This window comes from Enoplosus armatus, chromosome 20, assembly GCF_043641665.1.
Source record: "Enoplosus armatus isolate fEnoArm2 chromosome 20, fEnoArm2.hap1, whole genome shotgun sequence".
Lineage (NCBI taxonomy): Eukaryota > Metazoa > Chordata > Actinopteri > Centrarchiformes > Enoplosidae > Enoplosus > Enoplosus armatus.
In genome coordinates, this window is record NC_092199.1 from 3,819,560 (window position 1) to 3,837,957 (window position 18,398).

The 18,398-nt window shown below is 42.0% G+C and overlaps 1 protein-coding gene across 1 annotated transcript in view; it reads right to left on the reverse strand.

Annotated features, from left to right (window-relative positions):
- LOC139302963 (ankyrin-3-like) overlaps window positions 1-10,409 on the reverse strand; it is a 99,343-nt gene extending 88,934 nt beyond the window's left edge. Inside the window, exon 1 of the mRNA XM_070926625.1 lies at window positions 10,293-10,409. Coding sequence (XP_070782726.1) covers window positions 10,293-10,409 — 117 coding nt within the window. The remainder of the gene's footprint in view (window positions 1-10,292) is intronic.
- Between the last annotated feature and the right edge of the window lie 7,989 nt (window positions 10,410-18,398).

Genomic DNA, 18,398 nt, shown 5'->3' on the forward strand with positions numbered 1-18,398 from the left:
AGAGATTACAACTAAAGAGGTGTAAAATTGACCTTAGAAGAGAGTGTTTGTGATTATTATGGTAATGTGGGCGCTGTAGTTTTTTTGTACGCTAAAAAATGTATCACTGTTTAACTTTGTTAAAATCCCGAAGGTTTCAACTTCTGAAAGCAAGTGCTGCATTGGAGCCAATTTGTCCTAGAAAATGGGAAGTAAACCCCAGAAACATGCTTTACTTTTTTCAGAAAGAAATGAAATAAATAAATAAATAAAATAAATGCTGAACGAGAGATCGCGCTGAACTACAGAAGCAGCTGGAGCAGAAGCTTCGGCTCTTTTCTCATTCGTAGTTACAAACCGTGTTAACTGTATTGTCCCTTTAATCCCAGAAGAGCCTGATGAGACAAGTAAAAGTCAAAGTGTAGAGAGCTCTACGGAGCGCAAGAAAGAAAAACATGGACACATACATAGAGAGGGAACAGGGAATTGTCTAAATGAGGACAGCGTTATTGGCTTGCACCAGATGCTCCGTGAATCCTGAGTGGGCTCAGTTGCTGCACATCTCTGCACAATGTTAGTGGGTCAGATCATGAATAAACTGAGACACGCTTTAAGTCTCTCAACAAAAAGTAAGAATGCAGCATTAACTCACAGACTGCAATCCTGGACAGCCAACTGGTTGTGACTACTGGGAGAGCCACACAGTATACACCTTCTATACATCCCCATTGTGCTCATTCAGGGTGAGAGAGGGTTGAGACTTATCCCAGCATGCACTGGGCATAAGGCAGGGAATCACCCTGGACCAAGACCCCCGGAGCAGCGCTAAACTGGGGCACGATTTTGCCTTTTTTGTGGTGATTTTTCACACAGACAATCATAACAAAACAAACGTGTGTAATACATCCAAGCCCTGGACAGGTCGCTAATCTATCGCAGGGAAAACATGCGGGCAGACAAACAGGTTCACATTCAGATTCACAGCTGCACCCTAAGATGTTATCAGAGTTTAGTGTTGGGCAGCAGCTCTGCAGGTGGGCTGGACTGGACCCCCCACCCCACCAGTCTAACATTCAGCCTAAAGACTCAACTTGGAAACTTATGATTCGGGTACAGCGCAAGTATTTTCTTCCAAAGAAACTGTTATTAGGACAGCTAACATTGTTGATGTTGGTTGGACAAGTCTTCTTTCTCTCTTCTGTCACACACATGAATTTATTCTTCCAGTGATCTGTGTGTGAGTGTGAATGCCCCCCGTCTGTCTGATCCAGGCAGGTCTCCTCCCTGCTGCTCACCTTCAAAATGTCCGCTGCACCCTGAGAATACAGCGGAGAAGGCTCTTCTTTCTCTCTCACACAAACACACACACAGACTCTCATCCTGTCTATGTCGTGACTCTCTGCTGGACCCGTGCCGTGGATCAACACCTCACCCACTGAGAGCCTACGCAGGGTTGAAACATCAATCCAGTCCCCCGTTTTTCTCTCTTTTCATATGATAAGCCAGCGTCTCCCCACGATCGTAGATTTACTTAATGCTCTTTTCTGCTGCTGACTGCCAGCAGCTAATATACTGTACCCCTGACATGTGAGTCAACTTCTTTTCTTTTACACAGTATGTCCCATTCAATTCTCTAACCTCACATATCCTGTGTAGGGTCGTAAGGGGCTGGAGACTATCACAGCACAAGTAATTATCCCTGTAATTGGGTCTATTACAGGACTAACACACACTGACAGACAACCATTCACACCTGGGGCAGTTTAAATGTACTAATTCACTAAACCTGCATGACTCTGGACTGCAGGAGAAGCTGGAGCACCTGAAGGAAACCACACAGGCACAGGGAAAACATGCAAACTCCACAAAGCCCGCCGGTGGATTCAAACCCAGGACCTTCTGGCTAAACCAACTCCAGGAATGTACGATTTTGCCACTGCAGCATCGGTTGGGGTTGAAAATCTAAGGGTTGAGTTTACTAAACATCTGTAGCCCGCTCCTCATGTCTACGTGAGGCTAGCGGTTTGAAGCCACATCAGCACAACACACCCGAATCTCGGACCCAACTGTTACAGCTTGAGTTGCATTGTGGGTATTGTAGGCACCAGAAGAAAGCGATATCTCTGGTTCTGCTGCAACGATTTTGAGCCTTTAAAAAAAAAAAACAGTCCTTCATGAGTCAGACAGTGTTACCAGTGCTGTAGGAGTGTAATGCTAAATCAGCGGAGTACTCTTTTAACAACCCCGGGTGCTTTACCATCCACCACCCCAATCCAAGATGGAACCAGCTCTCTGAACCAAACCCTAATCCTGGATACCACATCATAATCCCAGCCTTTATTATCATATCATTATGGATAGTAACGCCACCTGGACTTTTGGTTGCCTGACGAGACTGCTACGTACGACTCTGTGAAAGCTGCGCACATGTAAACGAGGAGGTTTCAGTCAGATAAGCAACATATTGTGATGTCACTGTGCTAAGCACTAATCTGGCTGTAAAAAAGGAAAAAAACAAAAACAGCGGCATGTTCAGTGAAATGAAGGGTGTGTGTGCAAATGAATGGACTGTCCCAGTTCTTAGTGTCGATCTTCCACTTTAGAGGAGAGAGGAGAGCTGCAGGGAAGAGGAGGACAGGGAGGATAAAAGGCCTAACTACCAACATCCTCATCTTCTCTCTTCCTCTCTCTGCCCACTCGCAGATTTTGCTCCTGTTTTTCTGCCACTTCATCAACGGCTCCCCTTGATCTAACTCCACATCTCTCTCTCTCTGAACGCTTCTTCTAAATCCCCCTCATTTTAATTTGATTTCATCCCTCTCTCTCCCCCCTATCTCTTTCTCGCAGTATGTTTGGGGATGTGTTACCTCTCCCCAACCCCTCCTTGTCGTCCCCATCCACCAATCACGACGCTTGGCAGGCTCTGCACCAATCCTCTGGCCCAGCAACCCCCTCTACAGCCGTGTTAGAATGAACAATACAGCCTGGTGCCGCGAGGGTGGCAAAAAACATGCTGCCTTTATAGACTCCAACAGCTCTTCTCCATCTCCACAGCCCCTAAAACCCCCACTTCTTGTCCTCTAACCCTCTTTTATCCCTTTGCTTTGCTTTCAGATTTCATCTTGGCTCTCTATTCTCTCTCATCTCCACTCCAGCTGTCGTTTCTCCCCTCCTGCTCTGTAATGGACTCGTTCTATAATTCATAATGCTCCCTCCGCAGTTAGGTTACTCGTTTCCAACTTCTGTCATCTCTGGCTGAGAGCTGTCAGATTGTCAGTGTTGGCATCTGGGGCTCCAGCTCGAGGATGCTTCACATGCGTTAGGCCTTTTTAAAACTTAAACATCATCTTACAAATGACTCTGCATTCTTCTGATGACAGAAATAAGTGTGTGTGCGATGAGTAAGAGCGTGAGTAACCGACAATGTTACTATTTCAACTCCGTACGTGGCATCAATGGAGCGAATGATGGAGAGGGAAGAGTGGAGCTTCATGTTGACGCTGTTTTATATCTTTTATTGAGTCAGATCTCACGTTTGTTTGCTTCTCTCACTGTCAAACAGAACGACGTGGTGGTAAATGTCTGCAGCTAAATCAGAGGTACTCTACAGAAACATCTGTCTGTTTTGTACAATTAATAGTTGCTAAAGTTGTACTTTTTTTATATATACATATATAAACGATCAAATTACTATGTGTGATTTGAAAGGAGTCTACACACGACTCTGCAGTTCCCATCAGCGCAACAGAGCATTTTAGCATCTTTTAGCTTATTGTTTAGCATTTAGTATAGCTCTCATCAACCTTGTCTTTTTTTTTTTAACCACAGCAGGCAGCTGTTTTCAGCAATAAAGCATTTAGCCACTAAAGAGCCAGATATTTCCCTCAGGAGTTGGTGGAGATCCACAGTTAAGACTTCATCTGACTAACGATGTCCGCTGACACATTCGACATATGCAGGTTTAACGAAAGCAGAGCATTCTGTGAGGAAAAAGTAACACGAGCCCATATATATGGGTATCAGGGTCAACATTTTCGACATTATATTAAAATGTTTTATTGATTTGTATCTGATTTTATATTTCTACACACAATTCTGTTTCTCAGCTGCACAACCAATTGCCTTTTGGGGACAACGTGATTGATTGATTAATTGACTGAGGAGCAGATTGGATTGAAGCAGGGGACATGAGGTGTATAAGAGTGAGGAAAGGGGTGCAACTAATGATTACTTCCATCATCAATTCATCTGCCAATTAGTCTCTCAAGCAATTAATCATTTGGTTTCACATTTGCAAAATCAATGCATAAATTACAGTATGTAGCAACAATATAACTGTGTATTATTTTATTGCATAATTGCAGTGTTGCTCAAAATGGAAACAAATCAAACAAATTTGTGGTCATTACAAGCATGGCCGCTTTTTAATGACGATAACGGCACAAAATGTTGAGCTTTATGAATCTACTTGAACATGTGAAAGATTTGAAGACACACAAAAAAAAAAGGTTCATCAAAAGACTCAAAGTGTTCTGAACTGTTACATGAGTACATTCTTAGATATTTTAAATACCTTTTTTTCAATAAAAACATACTAATTTCCAGAGTAATTTAAATGTAACCTGCAAACAGACAATATAATCTTGCTTCATGCAACCTTCTAAATACTATATAAATGCAAAGCGTCTGCGTGTTCATACAGAAAAGAGGGGAAGAAAACAAAAAGAAATGTAAGGATTGAATATGTATGTGGGCAGCAGTTTTAGGGAACAAAGAGATGGAGACGCTCTGGCTGTAGAGCAGGAAGAATGAGTAGGCTTCAAATATGAATCTTGGCTTAAATAAGTGTCGGGGGATTAATGTGGTACAATGCCTGGTCACAGGGGAGCGGTGTGTGTGTGTGTGTGTGTGTGTGTGTGTGTGTGCTTCCTCCCCCCCAGTCCCAGAAGCAGAAGTGTGGCAGAACAATACAGCCTTCTGCCAGCTGACAGAGATGCAGGGAGGGAGGGAGGCATTGAAAGAGAGAGCAGTGAGGGGAGAGAGAGAGTAAGATAAAGAGAGATAGGGTGAGGATGGGGGGGGGGGGCAGAGGAGGCTGCAGATGAGAGAAAAAACAAAGCCAGAATCGAGTCCTTCCCAAAAATAAACCTCAGAGGAAGCGTTTCCACACACCCCCCGCCTCAAAATATGTATATGATCCTTGTTGAGAAGTCACCCCCTCCCACTTCACATCTTACCGCTACATCTTTTTCTCATTTGCGTTTTCCTTTAAACAAGAGGAGTCTACAGCTAGCAGCTCTGTGAGGCTGCAGGAGCTATACGCTAATGTCAGCATGCTAACATGCTCACAGTGACAATGCTAACATGCTAATGTTTAGCATGTATATAATCTAGTTTAGTTCAGTATCTTAGTTTAGCGTGTTAGCATGCTAATATTCGCTAATTAGGACTTCACACAAAGTACAGCTGAGGCTGACGGGACTGTCATCAGTTTTGCAGGTATTTGGTCATTAAGTAATAAAGTGTCCAAAGTATTGGACAAATTAAAATGTTGACCTGATGACAGAGCTAGATGATCACTAAGGTTATTATAATTCATCCTGAGGAGATGAATTTCATGAGAAATTTCATGAGATATTTCACATAAAAACTACAAATGTAAACCTCTTGGTGGCGCTAGAGAAGAAAGTCAGAGGACCGCCAAAGTCATTAAGAATCCATTGTCTGGAGACCACGAATGTCGGTACAAAGTTTCATGCAGTTGTGGTCCGACATTGCCGTCCCTGTAGCCACGTCGCTAGCATGGCTAACAAGACTCTGCTTATGTATTTTATTGTTTCTTCCTGTTTTACATAATCTCATATATCTTTAACCAGTATAGCTTTATATTATTTAGGTAGAGATAATGTATAATCCCACTATTTTGTGTTTGATATTAACTTCAGCCATGCGCATCTGAATATATCTCTATCAATGTCTTTATGTCTGAGTATGTGCATGTACTTGTGTGAGTGTGAGCCTATGTCTGTGTGTGTGTGTGTGTGTGTGTTATTTAAGACATAGGACAGAGTGGAGGTGAAGCCTCAGAGTCTTGACCGTCACTAAAAGCATGAGGTCCAAAATGATAAAGGAAACAAGCGAGCGAAGGGAAGTGATGCCAACAAGTCTGACTGAGAGAAGTGTTTTCATCACACTTCTCTGCCTAAAAGCCCATTTGGTGACACACACTGATTTTGTCCTGTTGCCAAATTCATTCCCTGCTGAAAGCAATATTACCCTCTTCTTCTGCCTTGGAAGGTCAGCACACAGATGGCTTTTTGCACAAATATCAATATTTGTGTCACACTTTTCAAAATGAATGACGCCTCAAACGTAGGAAAATAAAATAATGCCCCAACATGCGCTGCATATTAAAGACTGTCGTCAGACTATTAGCAGGGACAAAAAGCGTAGCAGAGCAATTAATCAGACAACCAGCCTGTTAATGAATCGGTCAATCAGCCAGTTTACCAGCCAGCCAATCTGAAAAGCATGACTGACTGCAGTGCTACAAGAGACACAACTTGCTGATGTACTGCAGTTTTAAAAGGCACTGCATGGCTTGTAGTTCATTAGTACATGTTTATTTGAAGCATGCACCTACCAGCTTTAATGGCAGCTGGTCTCAGTGGTGTTCGTAATGCATGACTTTAGTTTTCCAGCTTCCCGTAAGAACCATAAACACACCATACTAAACACAGCATTGACCACTGATTACTAAATCAATCTATAACACAAGGGTACAAATGAAAGGAAGGATATTTCATGCAGTGCTGCATTCATTCAGAAAGAAGACGACCAAGTGAAGGTATTAAGCTACTGCATGAATCTGTACCTTTATCTTAGTTTTACTTTGGAGAGAACCAAACTGGCAATTTCCTCCTTGTCCAGTCTTTATGCTAAGCTAAGCTAAGCTAAGCTAATCGTCTCTCTGCTTCAGCCCCACACACTCGATCGATCTTCTCATCTAAGTCTCAGCTAGAAAGTGAATAAACATATTTGGTAAAATGTCAAACTATTTAAAACAGAGCTACGTTCAGGACGTGGTTAGCTTAGTTTTGCATTACCACAGAGTTTTCCCACAAAATCTGTGCACTTCCACCAACTGTCATCAGAAATGGTAGCATACGCATCGTTCTCTGGCAAACGGACCAAATTGTTGTTCGTAAAGAAATACTTTCAGCATGCAACGCTCCCTAAACTCACAGATTGTCATTATTACATTTCTGTTCATGTCTGGGTTAAACAAGCAAGATAATATTCTGTGAATAAAACAACTTCAGACGTATCGGAGGACAGAGCCAGGCAAGGCGTTTCCGCCTGCCTTCAGTCTTTAAGCTAAGCTACGCTAACATGTCCAGACTCTGACTCTAAATTGATATTAATCCTCTCATGTAACTCTCGGAAAGAAAGCACGTTGACCCAAATTGTTGAAATATTTCTTAAAGACGCAAAGCGAGTAAGAGAAGGAGCGTCCACAAGAGATAAAGGGAGAGACACTGACATCTAGTGCAGCATACCGTCTGTTAAACATTGTCGGAGAGGACAAAAAGCCAGGCCGGGTAGAGAGACAGTATCAGAGAGACAGAGAAGTGAGCTAAAGTGAGGCCAGGAAAAAGAAAAGAAAGGTAATTGAGGTGACGTGATCCGACGAGGGAGAGGATACTTTTTGCGCCATGGTGCCAAGAATCAGCCCGGGGCAGACAGTATTATAGATTTACCTCGAGTGAGCCCAGGATAGCCGATACCCTCCCTACAACATTACACTACAAACACCGAGAAACTGCTGATGTCACTCTATACGCGTAATACTACAGCAACACGTTTCCCTCACCTGTTGCCTTAAGAGGACAAACCATAAATCCGTGACCACCCAGGCTCGAATTTCAGCTGTCAAGGTCAAACCTCCCTCCTCCGCTTCTGGTCACATTCGTGCTCATTCTGATTCGTCGACATTCAAAAAAAGAGTTCGGCCTTGAATTCCTTCCAGTGTTTGATGAAAGAGCGTCATCATGCAGTAGATCTGTTACACATCCAACATGGTGAAGACGATCGATACCTTCTGATGCTTTCAAATCGATACTGGTGGGAAACACTGGCAGGCGCCCGAATGGGATTAATTACAAATTCATTATCGTTTTCTGTCTCTGAGAAAAAAATCCACATTGAAATATGAATATTCTGCAGTCACAGGTTCAAATTTACCTGACAATTATGACATTTATCTCTCAGTAGCAATAATAACCACTTGGTTATGTAATGATCGCAGTCATAGTCAAGCTTTCATCTAAATTAAGCACAATTTTTAACGAATTTCAAGAAAATCTGCAAAAGAAAATACAAATGAATGCGCGTTTCCATCCACTACCGTGATGTGAATATCTGGAGTTGGGTGCTGTCGATGTAAACAGTTGGTGGCGCTAATTCTCCAGTTGGGTGACATTAAACCACTGAAGAGGAAGACGCCACAACGAGATCACGTAATTACAAGATCGCCAGTCAAACCAACGAAAACGACGCATGTATTAATTTGAGGAAGTCTCCTCGTCGCTCCACACAGAGCTGATATTTTAGTCTCTTCAGTGGACGTTTAAGTCACATGCGTCATGATTTACACGCTGGGGCTGTTTCCTTTGAACTTTTTTTTGCAATATTTCAAGTTGTTTCCACTCAGGTTTTGACAGTCAAGGGTCCTAATTACAAACGACCACTAAAGGGCTCCGTCACTTGCACGTAAACATATGTCCTTTTGGTGCCATTTGCTGTAGTGACAGATGCTCTTGTGTTTCCTGGGAGGACAGTCTCATTATACGTATTCGGCTCAATCTGTAAAAAAACCAACAGTTTTAATGTTTGTCTTTGAGGTACAACTACTTGACCACAGGAAGTGACCTCGCTATCCATTTTGACCTTGATGCTAATGAGGTCACTGGTATTGAGTCTTTGTGACAGGTGGCTAACCCTGGACTAATGATGGCCTCAGGCTAGTCAGCATGTGCACACACACTCTCTCACACACACACACACACAAGCCCAGATGTCAGCATGTACACACTCAGGCAAACACAAATGATTTTAAGCGCTGGGCCAATCACAGTTAGGCAAATAAACACACACGCAGGTCAACAAAGTTATTCAAACACTAAACCGCACATCAACGTCGACTTCAGCTGGAATGTTTTGTCAGATGCTGATTATTGATTTCAAGTCAGACCTATTGATCACCTTATGGAGGTTTGTGTGTGTCTGAGATCAAGTCTTAACTTTGTCCTTGCACAATGACGCATGTGCACACACACACACACACACACACACACAAACAACACACAGCTAACCGCAGGGTGTGACTGCTGACGCTCTCGGCTCCGGTACAGATTCCTCCCCTGAAGTCACACACACACACACACACACACACACACACACACACACCTTTCACATCACAATGTTGAGGCACAGAACACACACATTATTTTCAGCAGAGGGACGTGAAGCCGGAGAGGTGGGATATAAAGTGTGAAAAATGTTTTCAGATAAGAAAGTTAACATGGAAACAGAGCGGGACAACTCACACACACACACACACACACACACACACACACACACACACACACACACACACACACACACACACACACACACACACACACACACACTTGAGTGTGTGTTTGTGTGTGTGTCAGAGAGAATTTTTGATTGGGTGAAGCTAAATTTTTGACATTTTTCGATATTTTTTTAAAGAACTAAAAGAGTCATTACAACAGTGATTGTTTCTCATGTCCGTCAGAAACATTTTATAACTCAGCAGCACGAGTGATCATCTGTCTCTTTCACAAACACACACACACACACACACACACACACACTCTCACACACACACATATTAATAGCAACGTCGCTGCCTAAAATACCAAATCTGTCCTCTATAGCTGATCCTCGTTATCTTTTCTTTTCTTCCCTGCCCGCGCTCTCTACCCATCCATCTCTCTGTCTCATTCACCCTCCCACCACCCCTCCTCGGTATTCCCAATGGGACCACCCCTCATGTCACAGCGTGTGTGTATGTGCATGTATGAGTGTGTGTGTGTGAGGAGGCTGCATCATGACAAAGGAGAACCTCCTAGACTCCACCAGACCGACACGTCTAAAGCCTTTCTCTCTCCCCTCTGTCAGCTCTCATTCCTCCAATACTCCTTTTTGCTCTTTCAGCTGTCTTGTAATTTTTCTCCCTCCAAACTCCTCATCCTGCCCTCCTCCTCCTCCTCCTCTTTCTCTACCTTTTTCTTCGCTTCCCGGGAACGCTTCCTCGCCGCCTTCTTCTTCTCCTTCTCGTCCTCGACAGCGTTGAGGTTCTCATCCGCCTTTTTCTTCAGCTGCGAGGCGGCATGCGCCATGCTGCTCCGGTCCAATTAATCCTCACAGGTGGGAATGGGAGAAGGAGGGACGGAGGGGTGAATGGAGGGATGGAGCGTGGACCCGAAGTCTCCTCTTTAGCCTTTTCTTCTTAGCTCCTAATTATCTTTTTGTTCCTCCTGTCCTCGGCTGTGCTTTTGTCGGAGAAGGAGCCCTCACAGGTGTGTGAGAGGGAGATTGTCTAGGAAGGATTTTCCTCTCTCTTTTGTTCTTTATCTCCCTCAGAGGCTATCCACACTGTGCAGATGCAAAGGTCCAGTTTGGAGCTGTACAGAGACAGGACATGCTCCTATGTTTCAACTCCTCAAGCTCCACCGCTGTGAAGGCAGCTGTTTCCACTGCTCAACGCTCAAAGTGCAAAACAAGTGCCAATTACAGCAAATACAAAAACAAAAATATTTATATGATCCACAGTCAGGTGAAATTGTCTTGTTGATTAAGAATAATGTATAAAAACAGCTCAGTTACACATAATAGAGCTCCAGGGTTGGAGGTCCAAGAAGGGGCTCAAGCTCCAGCCCCTAAGCCAGCAGAGTGCTCTGCCGTCTGGGTAAATGAACTGGTCCTGCTGCCTGCTTGACTGGTTCCCAGAGCCCGCTGCCTGCACCTGAGCACTGAGCCATCCCCTATGTACACGCACACGCTCAGTCCGCAACGTCTTGCCGGGACATATGAACAGGATGGAAATGACAGTGGAAAGGAGGTTGAGATAGGAGGAGGAGGAGGAGGAGGAAGAGGAGGAGGGAGGGGTGAGAAAGGAGGGGGCAGAGAGAGGTAGAGAGAGCAGCTGGGACAGCAGATAAAAAAAGGAGGGAGTAGGGTTGGATGAATACCTCTGCTTAGTACCAGCTGGTTATGGCTGAGAGGTAAAGAGAGAGGATGATACTTCACACAGGATATGTACAGTACACACACACACACACACACACACACACACACACACACACACACACGCTGGGTGTCCAGCAGTAAGTGTGCAGCCATGACGCTCCTGTTATGAAACTTCTTTCAGCCTCTTCACTGTCTTCGTCCCTTCTCTTCTTCCTTCTTGGTCGAACCCGAAACAAGAGCTGGCGATAAACGATCAAATTACCGACATGTTGAATCTCTTACTGACCTAAATTTACTTTCATCACAGTTTTCCAATTTCCAAAAAACTGTCCCTTATAGTTAAACAGTGAATGACAACTAACCAAACGTTCAACCAACCAATCAGGAGTGCAGAATCTTTAACTGATCATACTGAAATAAAGTAGTAAACAAAACCAAATGTCACGTATTTATTGTTGTCATCGAGATAATTCATCGTGATAGATTTTAGATCAGAAGTCAAGCCTCACGGAGACTCTTAGTTTTGTTTTGGTCACACAATGTTTCATTATATTTATTTACTTATTGTCACTTTTATGGAAGCCTTTTTAAATATAAATCCGTTTTGCTCAGCGTTGCTTTGCTTTTAAGTGAGCAAACTACCATTAAAAGGTCAAAGACAAAAGTCGCACCTTTCATTTAAGGTTTTTGTCTGTTTGGGGAAATCCTGCACTACAGAATGGATGCACAGCGCAGGAGGCCATTTATATACTGTATATGTTTTAATTCAAAACAATGATTTGGAAAAACCACAAACATTTATACTTGAGTTTTACAAATAAATGAGAAAAAGGTACTTGCAGGCTCCTGTGCACTAATTGATCAATTATTAAGATACTAATGAATTATTCATGATAAACTGATACACTCAGATATGGGTGAATCATACCTTAAGGGGATGCCATTATGATTTCTGTGCAATTACCTACTTTCAAGGAAGAAGCAGCCGTCAGCTTTAAATTAATGAGAAAAGCAAAAAAAAATCCAGATTGCTGCCTGAGGAGACAAAAAGGATTTTTTTTGCTCGACTTTCTATAACAAAGGCCGACTAACTAATATCAGACAACAATTTAAAATTGTTCTTAGAAGATCTGCAATGTTTTCCTCAATCAGTGTCAGTGTGTGCAGAGAGATCAATACATCTCTGCATGTGTGTGTGTGTGTGTGTGTGTGTGTGTGTGTGTGTGTGTGTGTGTGTGTGTGTGTGTGATGAGTGCTGGTATGAGCTCATGTCGGTAGACTGCAGCCTTTGAATATTAACAACATGGGAGAGGGGATGGGGATCACAGCCCGTAACAACACCATGTGACAGCAGAGCAGTCTCACTATTGGCCGTCTGGGATGTGAGAGAGCCGTAATTGGCCACTTGGAATGGGAGGTCCCGCCCACAAAATGACAATAACAAAGAGGAGACGAGAGGGGAGGATGTCTCAATACAAACAACCTGCATTTTATAGTGATTAACTTATTATCTAATATTATTATTAAACTACAGTTTGGGACACTAACACAGCTTACGGGCTGCTTCTTTCTTTGACTGAGCGATGATCAGACCCAACATGTTTTATTTACTGTATGCGGTACGCCTGAGGATGATTTATACGTGAATCACAGGAAATGTGGTAACATAAAATACTGGTGTAAGAGTAAGAGCCAGATATTTCCCTCTGGGTGTGAGCCAATGAATGAATGAACACTTGGACCTGACTTGAATGGCATTAACTGTAGTATAAGCAACACTCTACACTTAATTGTACTCAGTGACTGTGTGTATAACTCCTGTAAAGAAAGCGTGACTCTTGCTAATCTTCCAAAGACAATAGGTAGATTAAGGTAATATTCAGCCAACAGATCTGCTGGCACGGCTGTAGACTGAGTGACTTCTTTTCCTCAAAGAAAGGTAAAACAATCTTTAGTCGTGACAGAACATTTAAAGTGAAATGTTCCATAAAGTAGAAAAGTCCAACCCACCAAACGTCTGAGGCCAATCACAGGCCGAACTCCAGTTACTGCACCATAATAAGTCATCAGTCAGAGAGCGACTTCAGATAGGATTTATTGGACTAATCCTTCATTATCTCCATTTGTAAGAGGAGCTTATGAATTGGATGTGCGAGCCCTTAAAGGCTTTCTGTCTGTCCTGAAAGTGGGATTAACAGCAGGTGATTTCTCTGTACATGGATCTGAAATTTAAAACTAGCCTAACAAAAGACGATGACGTGGAAAGGTTTAGTAAGAGTTTGTCTCTGGCGGGGTCTTTACAGTGACGTCTCTCAGTTTTTAACACCGTACGTTATGAGAGGAGAGGAAACAGCATACTCAGGAAGGATGTCAGGCTGTAGATGTGGGTCAGCAGCAGAGATGCCAGTTTTTTTTGCTTACTCGATCATCATCTTCTCCTTTCTCATCCATCTCTGCTATGCTTTTCGTTTATAAATCTCTCTCAATCTCAATCTAATGCTGCCCACTGCCTGCAGCAAACTGCTCAGTGCACACAGCCATGAAACTGCAGTTAATCAAGTCATGAGAAAGTGTGCGTTACTGGCCTCCACAGGGTCGACACAGTATTGCACTCTGGAAGGATTGAGGCTCATTTCATAACAACACAAATATTACAGGTTAAAAGGTGAACTGTTGACCTGCAAACACACAGTAAAACCTAAGTCCTTTGGAATTTGTCTGAATTGAGCTATTTCAATTGTCAGTTAATCTATTGAATATTTTTTAATTGATTGTTATTTTATATATTTATATTTTCCATGAGCCCAAGACAACATCTTTAATCTTTCACAGTCCAAACCACACATATATTTAATTTACAATGATACCAAACAGAGAAAAGCTGCAAACCTTCACATTCAAGAAGCTAGAAAAAAGCAAACAGCATTTAGCATTTTAGCTAAATAAATTAAACAATGAATCAATTGATTAGTTGATCAACTAATCGGTTAATCGGCTTCTTGTTTCACTACTGCTCATACAAAAAAAAAAGCCAACATAAGAGATCATTTCTCCAACAGTTAAATATTAAACCATCATCAAAATAGTTCCTGATTCTTTTAACCTGTCCTTTGATTAATCAATGAATTGTTTTAAGCTCCAGTACACTGGCAAACAAAGACACAGAACACACCAGTGTTGGATGGAGGCTTGTCGAGGTTTGTTTGTGCCTAATGGATCAGGGATGGGCAGTAAAAGGCCAACAACAGGAGGGGAAGCGAGGAAGCAGAGAGGGTGAGGAAAGAGAGAGAGAGTGTGTTTGTGTTTGTGAGTTCTGTGTGTGTGTGTGTGTGTGTGTGTGTGTGTGTTGACAAGAAAATATTTGATTTATCCTCCATGAGCAGCTGCCAGTTTCCCCAGCCAATGACCTGGCTGAAGTTTCCTTCCCTAACAGGAAATATGATGAGAGGTGAAAGAGACAGTCGTTAACAATGAAGCCAGAACAGAAAAATTAAACACTAACGGTTATTATAATGTCTAAACACAAAGAAATACACATTAAAAACTTGCTGTTACAACAAAGAAATGGAAACTGTATGAGATAATAACTTTATATGCACATGCACTGATGTTTACAGTTATTTTGTGTATTTATACTGCATATGTCTGATCTATGCTGTATCCACATCATACCCCCCACTGTTTATTCTGTATATAATGTCTCACTATTGCCATTACTCGTACTTATACCTGCACTGTATACCTTTTTGTTCATACTATATATATATATATATATATATATATATTCTATACATATGCACATTACTCTGCACTTAACTGCATTTCATTGTCTCAGTAGCTGTGCAATGACAATAAAGTTGAATCTCATCTATTTTTTCCTGTGGTGTCTGGCTCCCTCTAGTGGCAATATAGGACTTTGACTTTCACAGGTTTCTTCCATGTTCTTTCCAGAGTACATGTTAAATCTTTCAGGTGTTCACTAGCCGTGTGAATTATTCATTTTTACATGATGGAGAAACTGGGTGCAAAGCAATTTTAGCCCCTCGAGTTAAAGTCTTGATAAATTCTGCAGAAGCTCATATAGAGACTGTGAAACTAACAGTAATGTGAGTGTCTTGCCTCTTGCCTTTGGAGTGTGTGTCAGTGTGCATGTACAGTGTACTGTAAGGATGAGATGGTTGAAGTGAAACTAAACATTTGATATAGCACAATATGTACAAAATGCAGTTCTTTGTCTGACCACTTGGAGGCAGCATCACGCCGAGAGAAAAGAGAATCACAGTTGGTGTTTGGAAGCTACTTCAGTAAATGAGAGTTATTTTTCCACGAAATTTACCATGAAAATGTAGACCAGTCTGGTCTCAGTCAGGCCAGTTTTCATTCTTATATTTTCCTCAGGTTTGACTGGTGTTACAATCTGCTGCACCAATCAGACTGAAATATGAATTTTTCATGCACCAACGCCAGCACTGCCTCATTACTGGTGTGCTGTAAATAGATTTAAATTGCAGTGGATGTCAAATTTAATTTGACATGCGCCGCAGTTAGTGCTTAATTAGAATATGGAGCTCAGACCTGTATCAATAAAGTCTCTGCACAGCAATCCAGTTAGCATCCAATCCAGCTGGATTTAAGCCCAGCTGACAAGAACACAACACGAGTAACAGTAAAGCTCAGCCATTTCTTCCAGTGTCAGAGTATTTATGCACCAGTGGAAATGGTTTTGTCCTTTTTTGTCATAGTATTTTACTCCTCATCATCTAGCATGTCTAATATATCCTGCTCTGTAGCAGCGTGCATGGTTTTTCTCTTTACATCTCAGTTTTCTTCATTGTGAATTGATGTGATCTGTGTTTGACATGTTGAATCTGTGTTTTAAAGCCATGAACGTGCAGTTTTCTTGGCTGTCTAAACCAGCCTCGAATTATCCCGGTCCCTTTAGATCAGTGGTTCTTAACCTTGTTGGAGGTACTGAACCCCACCAGTTTCATATGCGCGTTCACCGAACCCTTCTTTATTGGAAAAATAAAATGTGTCATCACGAATCATATGAGTGAGGTGTGTGTCTTGACCTCCACCGAACCCCTGAGACTGACTCACCGAACCCCTGGGGTTCGATCGAACCCAGGTTAAGAACCACTGCTTTAGATATAAACCGGCTTTATGGAGCTTAATCCTGGTTTGAAATCTATATTGATATCAGTTTATTTTATAATAAATTTAAATTTATTAGAAGTAGGTTTTGTAAAACACCTCTGGTCTTCTGCAGGTGTCTGTGTGTGTCTTATTAAACCCAGTATTCCTTACTATAACGGGACACGGGACGGGGACGCTCGTTCATGAACAAGAGGAAGTGTTTGAGGATTACAACATCAGGACATTAGCATTGTGTAGCCTGATGTTCCATTAAAGTTTACTTTATGGAATTACTTTAATGTGATTTTCTACACTTTCAGGGACTTGTTGTGTACTCCTATGTGGGACCCTTAATCCGTTTAGAGCCCAATGAAATTAAAAACAACATGTCTCCATAATTGATATCCCTGCATTATGTCTCATCACAACATCCTGATGAAATAGGAGAGTACATCACATTAGATGCATCGTCTCAACATGAGGCTTCATCGTGCCTCCGAACTCGCTGCACATCGCCAGAAATGGGAGCGACGAGTAGCTGAAGTTTGAGGACTTCAATACCCAGAAATCATACAGCTTGGTGTTTTTCTTAAACCTAAATATCTAGTCAGAGTCCCGACAGAAGTCTGAACATAGAGACGGGATTCTCTCCTCTGCTGCAGCTTACTGCACTCAAAATATGTGCTGATAAGGTAGAAAAAGGACTTTGCTAGTGCCAGATAATGCAATTCTCTCAAGACAAAACTCAAAAGAAGCAAACAAAACCATCTCACCACAGCAGCAGACTTTCCTGGCTAGTTTTAAGAGTTTTAAGTCTCCAATTCTCTACATTTTTGCTCCATGAGTCTCTTTGAGTTTTCTTTTGTAAACGATATAAAGCTCCACTTGTTCCTTATCTTGTCAAAACACCAGTAAACCTGCTGATTGTCGCGCCTTATCACCGAGAACACGACACACGCATGTCCTGTTGCTAATCAGCGGTGCTGCCGTGTCAGTCAAGCCACGTACACTGCATCTCGTTGGCAGGTGGCGGCCTTATTCTCTATTTGTATATCAGTGTGCGAGGGCACAGACAACCTTGTGACTGATGTACTAATTAACCAAAACAGAGACGTGGATGCCGACACATTTTAGGCCAATCTGAGGGCATTATGAGGCTGTGAGATGCTTCTGCCCTTCAGCCTTTAAACCCTAAATTACTGCAGTACTGTATGTTTGACATTTCGGACATGAAAACAAGCTCTTTGACTTAAATATGCTACGCAGCTCACGTCAGTGTCTCAAATACACCAGACCTGACCTCAATATCTCAATATATAACAAAATATTATATATAATATTTATTTAAAGTTTTTTGGGTTTTTTTTTTGGTACTAGTCAGTAAGGAATTGACAGTAAAAGTGGGGGGAGAACATACATGGTTCTTGACAAAAATAAAATACCTTAATATTAATAATAGATATTCAGGTTTTGTTTTGTTTCTGAGTAAAGATAATTTACAGTTAAACTATATAGAATTCTTTATCAAAGATGACAGTAACATTAATGAGATATCTTTATATTCAGAGCAGCAAACGCCACTAAAAGTGTAATTAATTTATTATTAATTTGTATTATAATTATTTTTACATTAAGAGTGGGTCAGTGCAATGTGAATGACGTCGCTCGTAGTTGCGAAACACAGAGAATTACTGCAGCTCCCCTCAGCTCTATGTGGCGTTTTGGCTTCTTTAGGATGGTTGTTTTGGTTTTATGGCAGCAAACTTTACTGTTTTGGTTCAGTCTCATCGATCTCATTAATTAGCAAACAGATGCTGTTAGCGACTGGCAGGTGAACACGGTGGAGCATTTAGCGGCTAAAGAGCCAGAAACTTTCCTCAGGAGTTGGTGGAGACCAAACCAGAGCTAAAAGGGAGAGAGAATATTGGACTTTCATGTGTCTGCTGGATGTGTAAATGTTAAAATGTTAAACATTTGCCACAATAACTTTTATAAGGACCTTT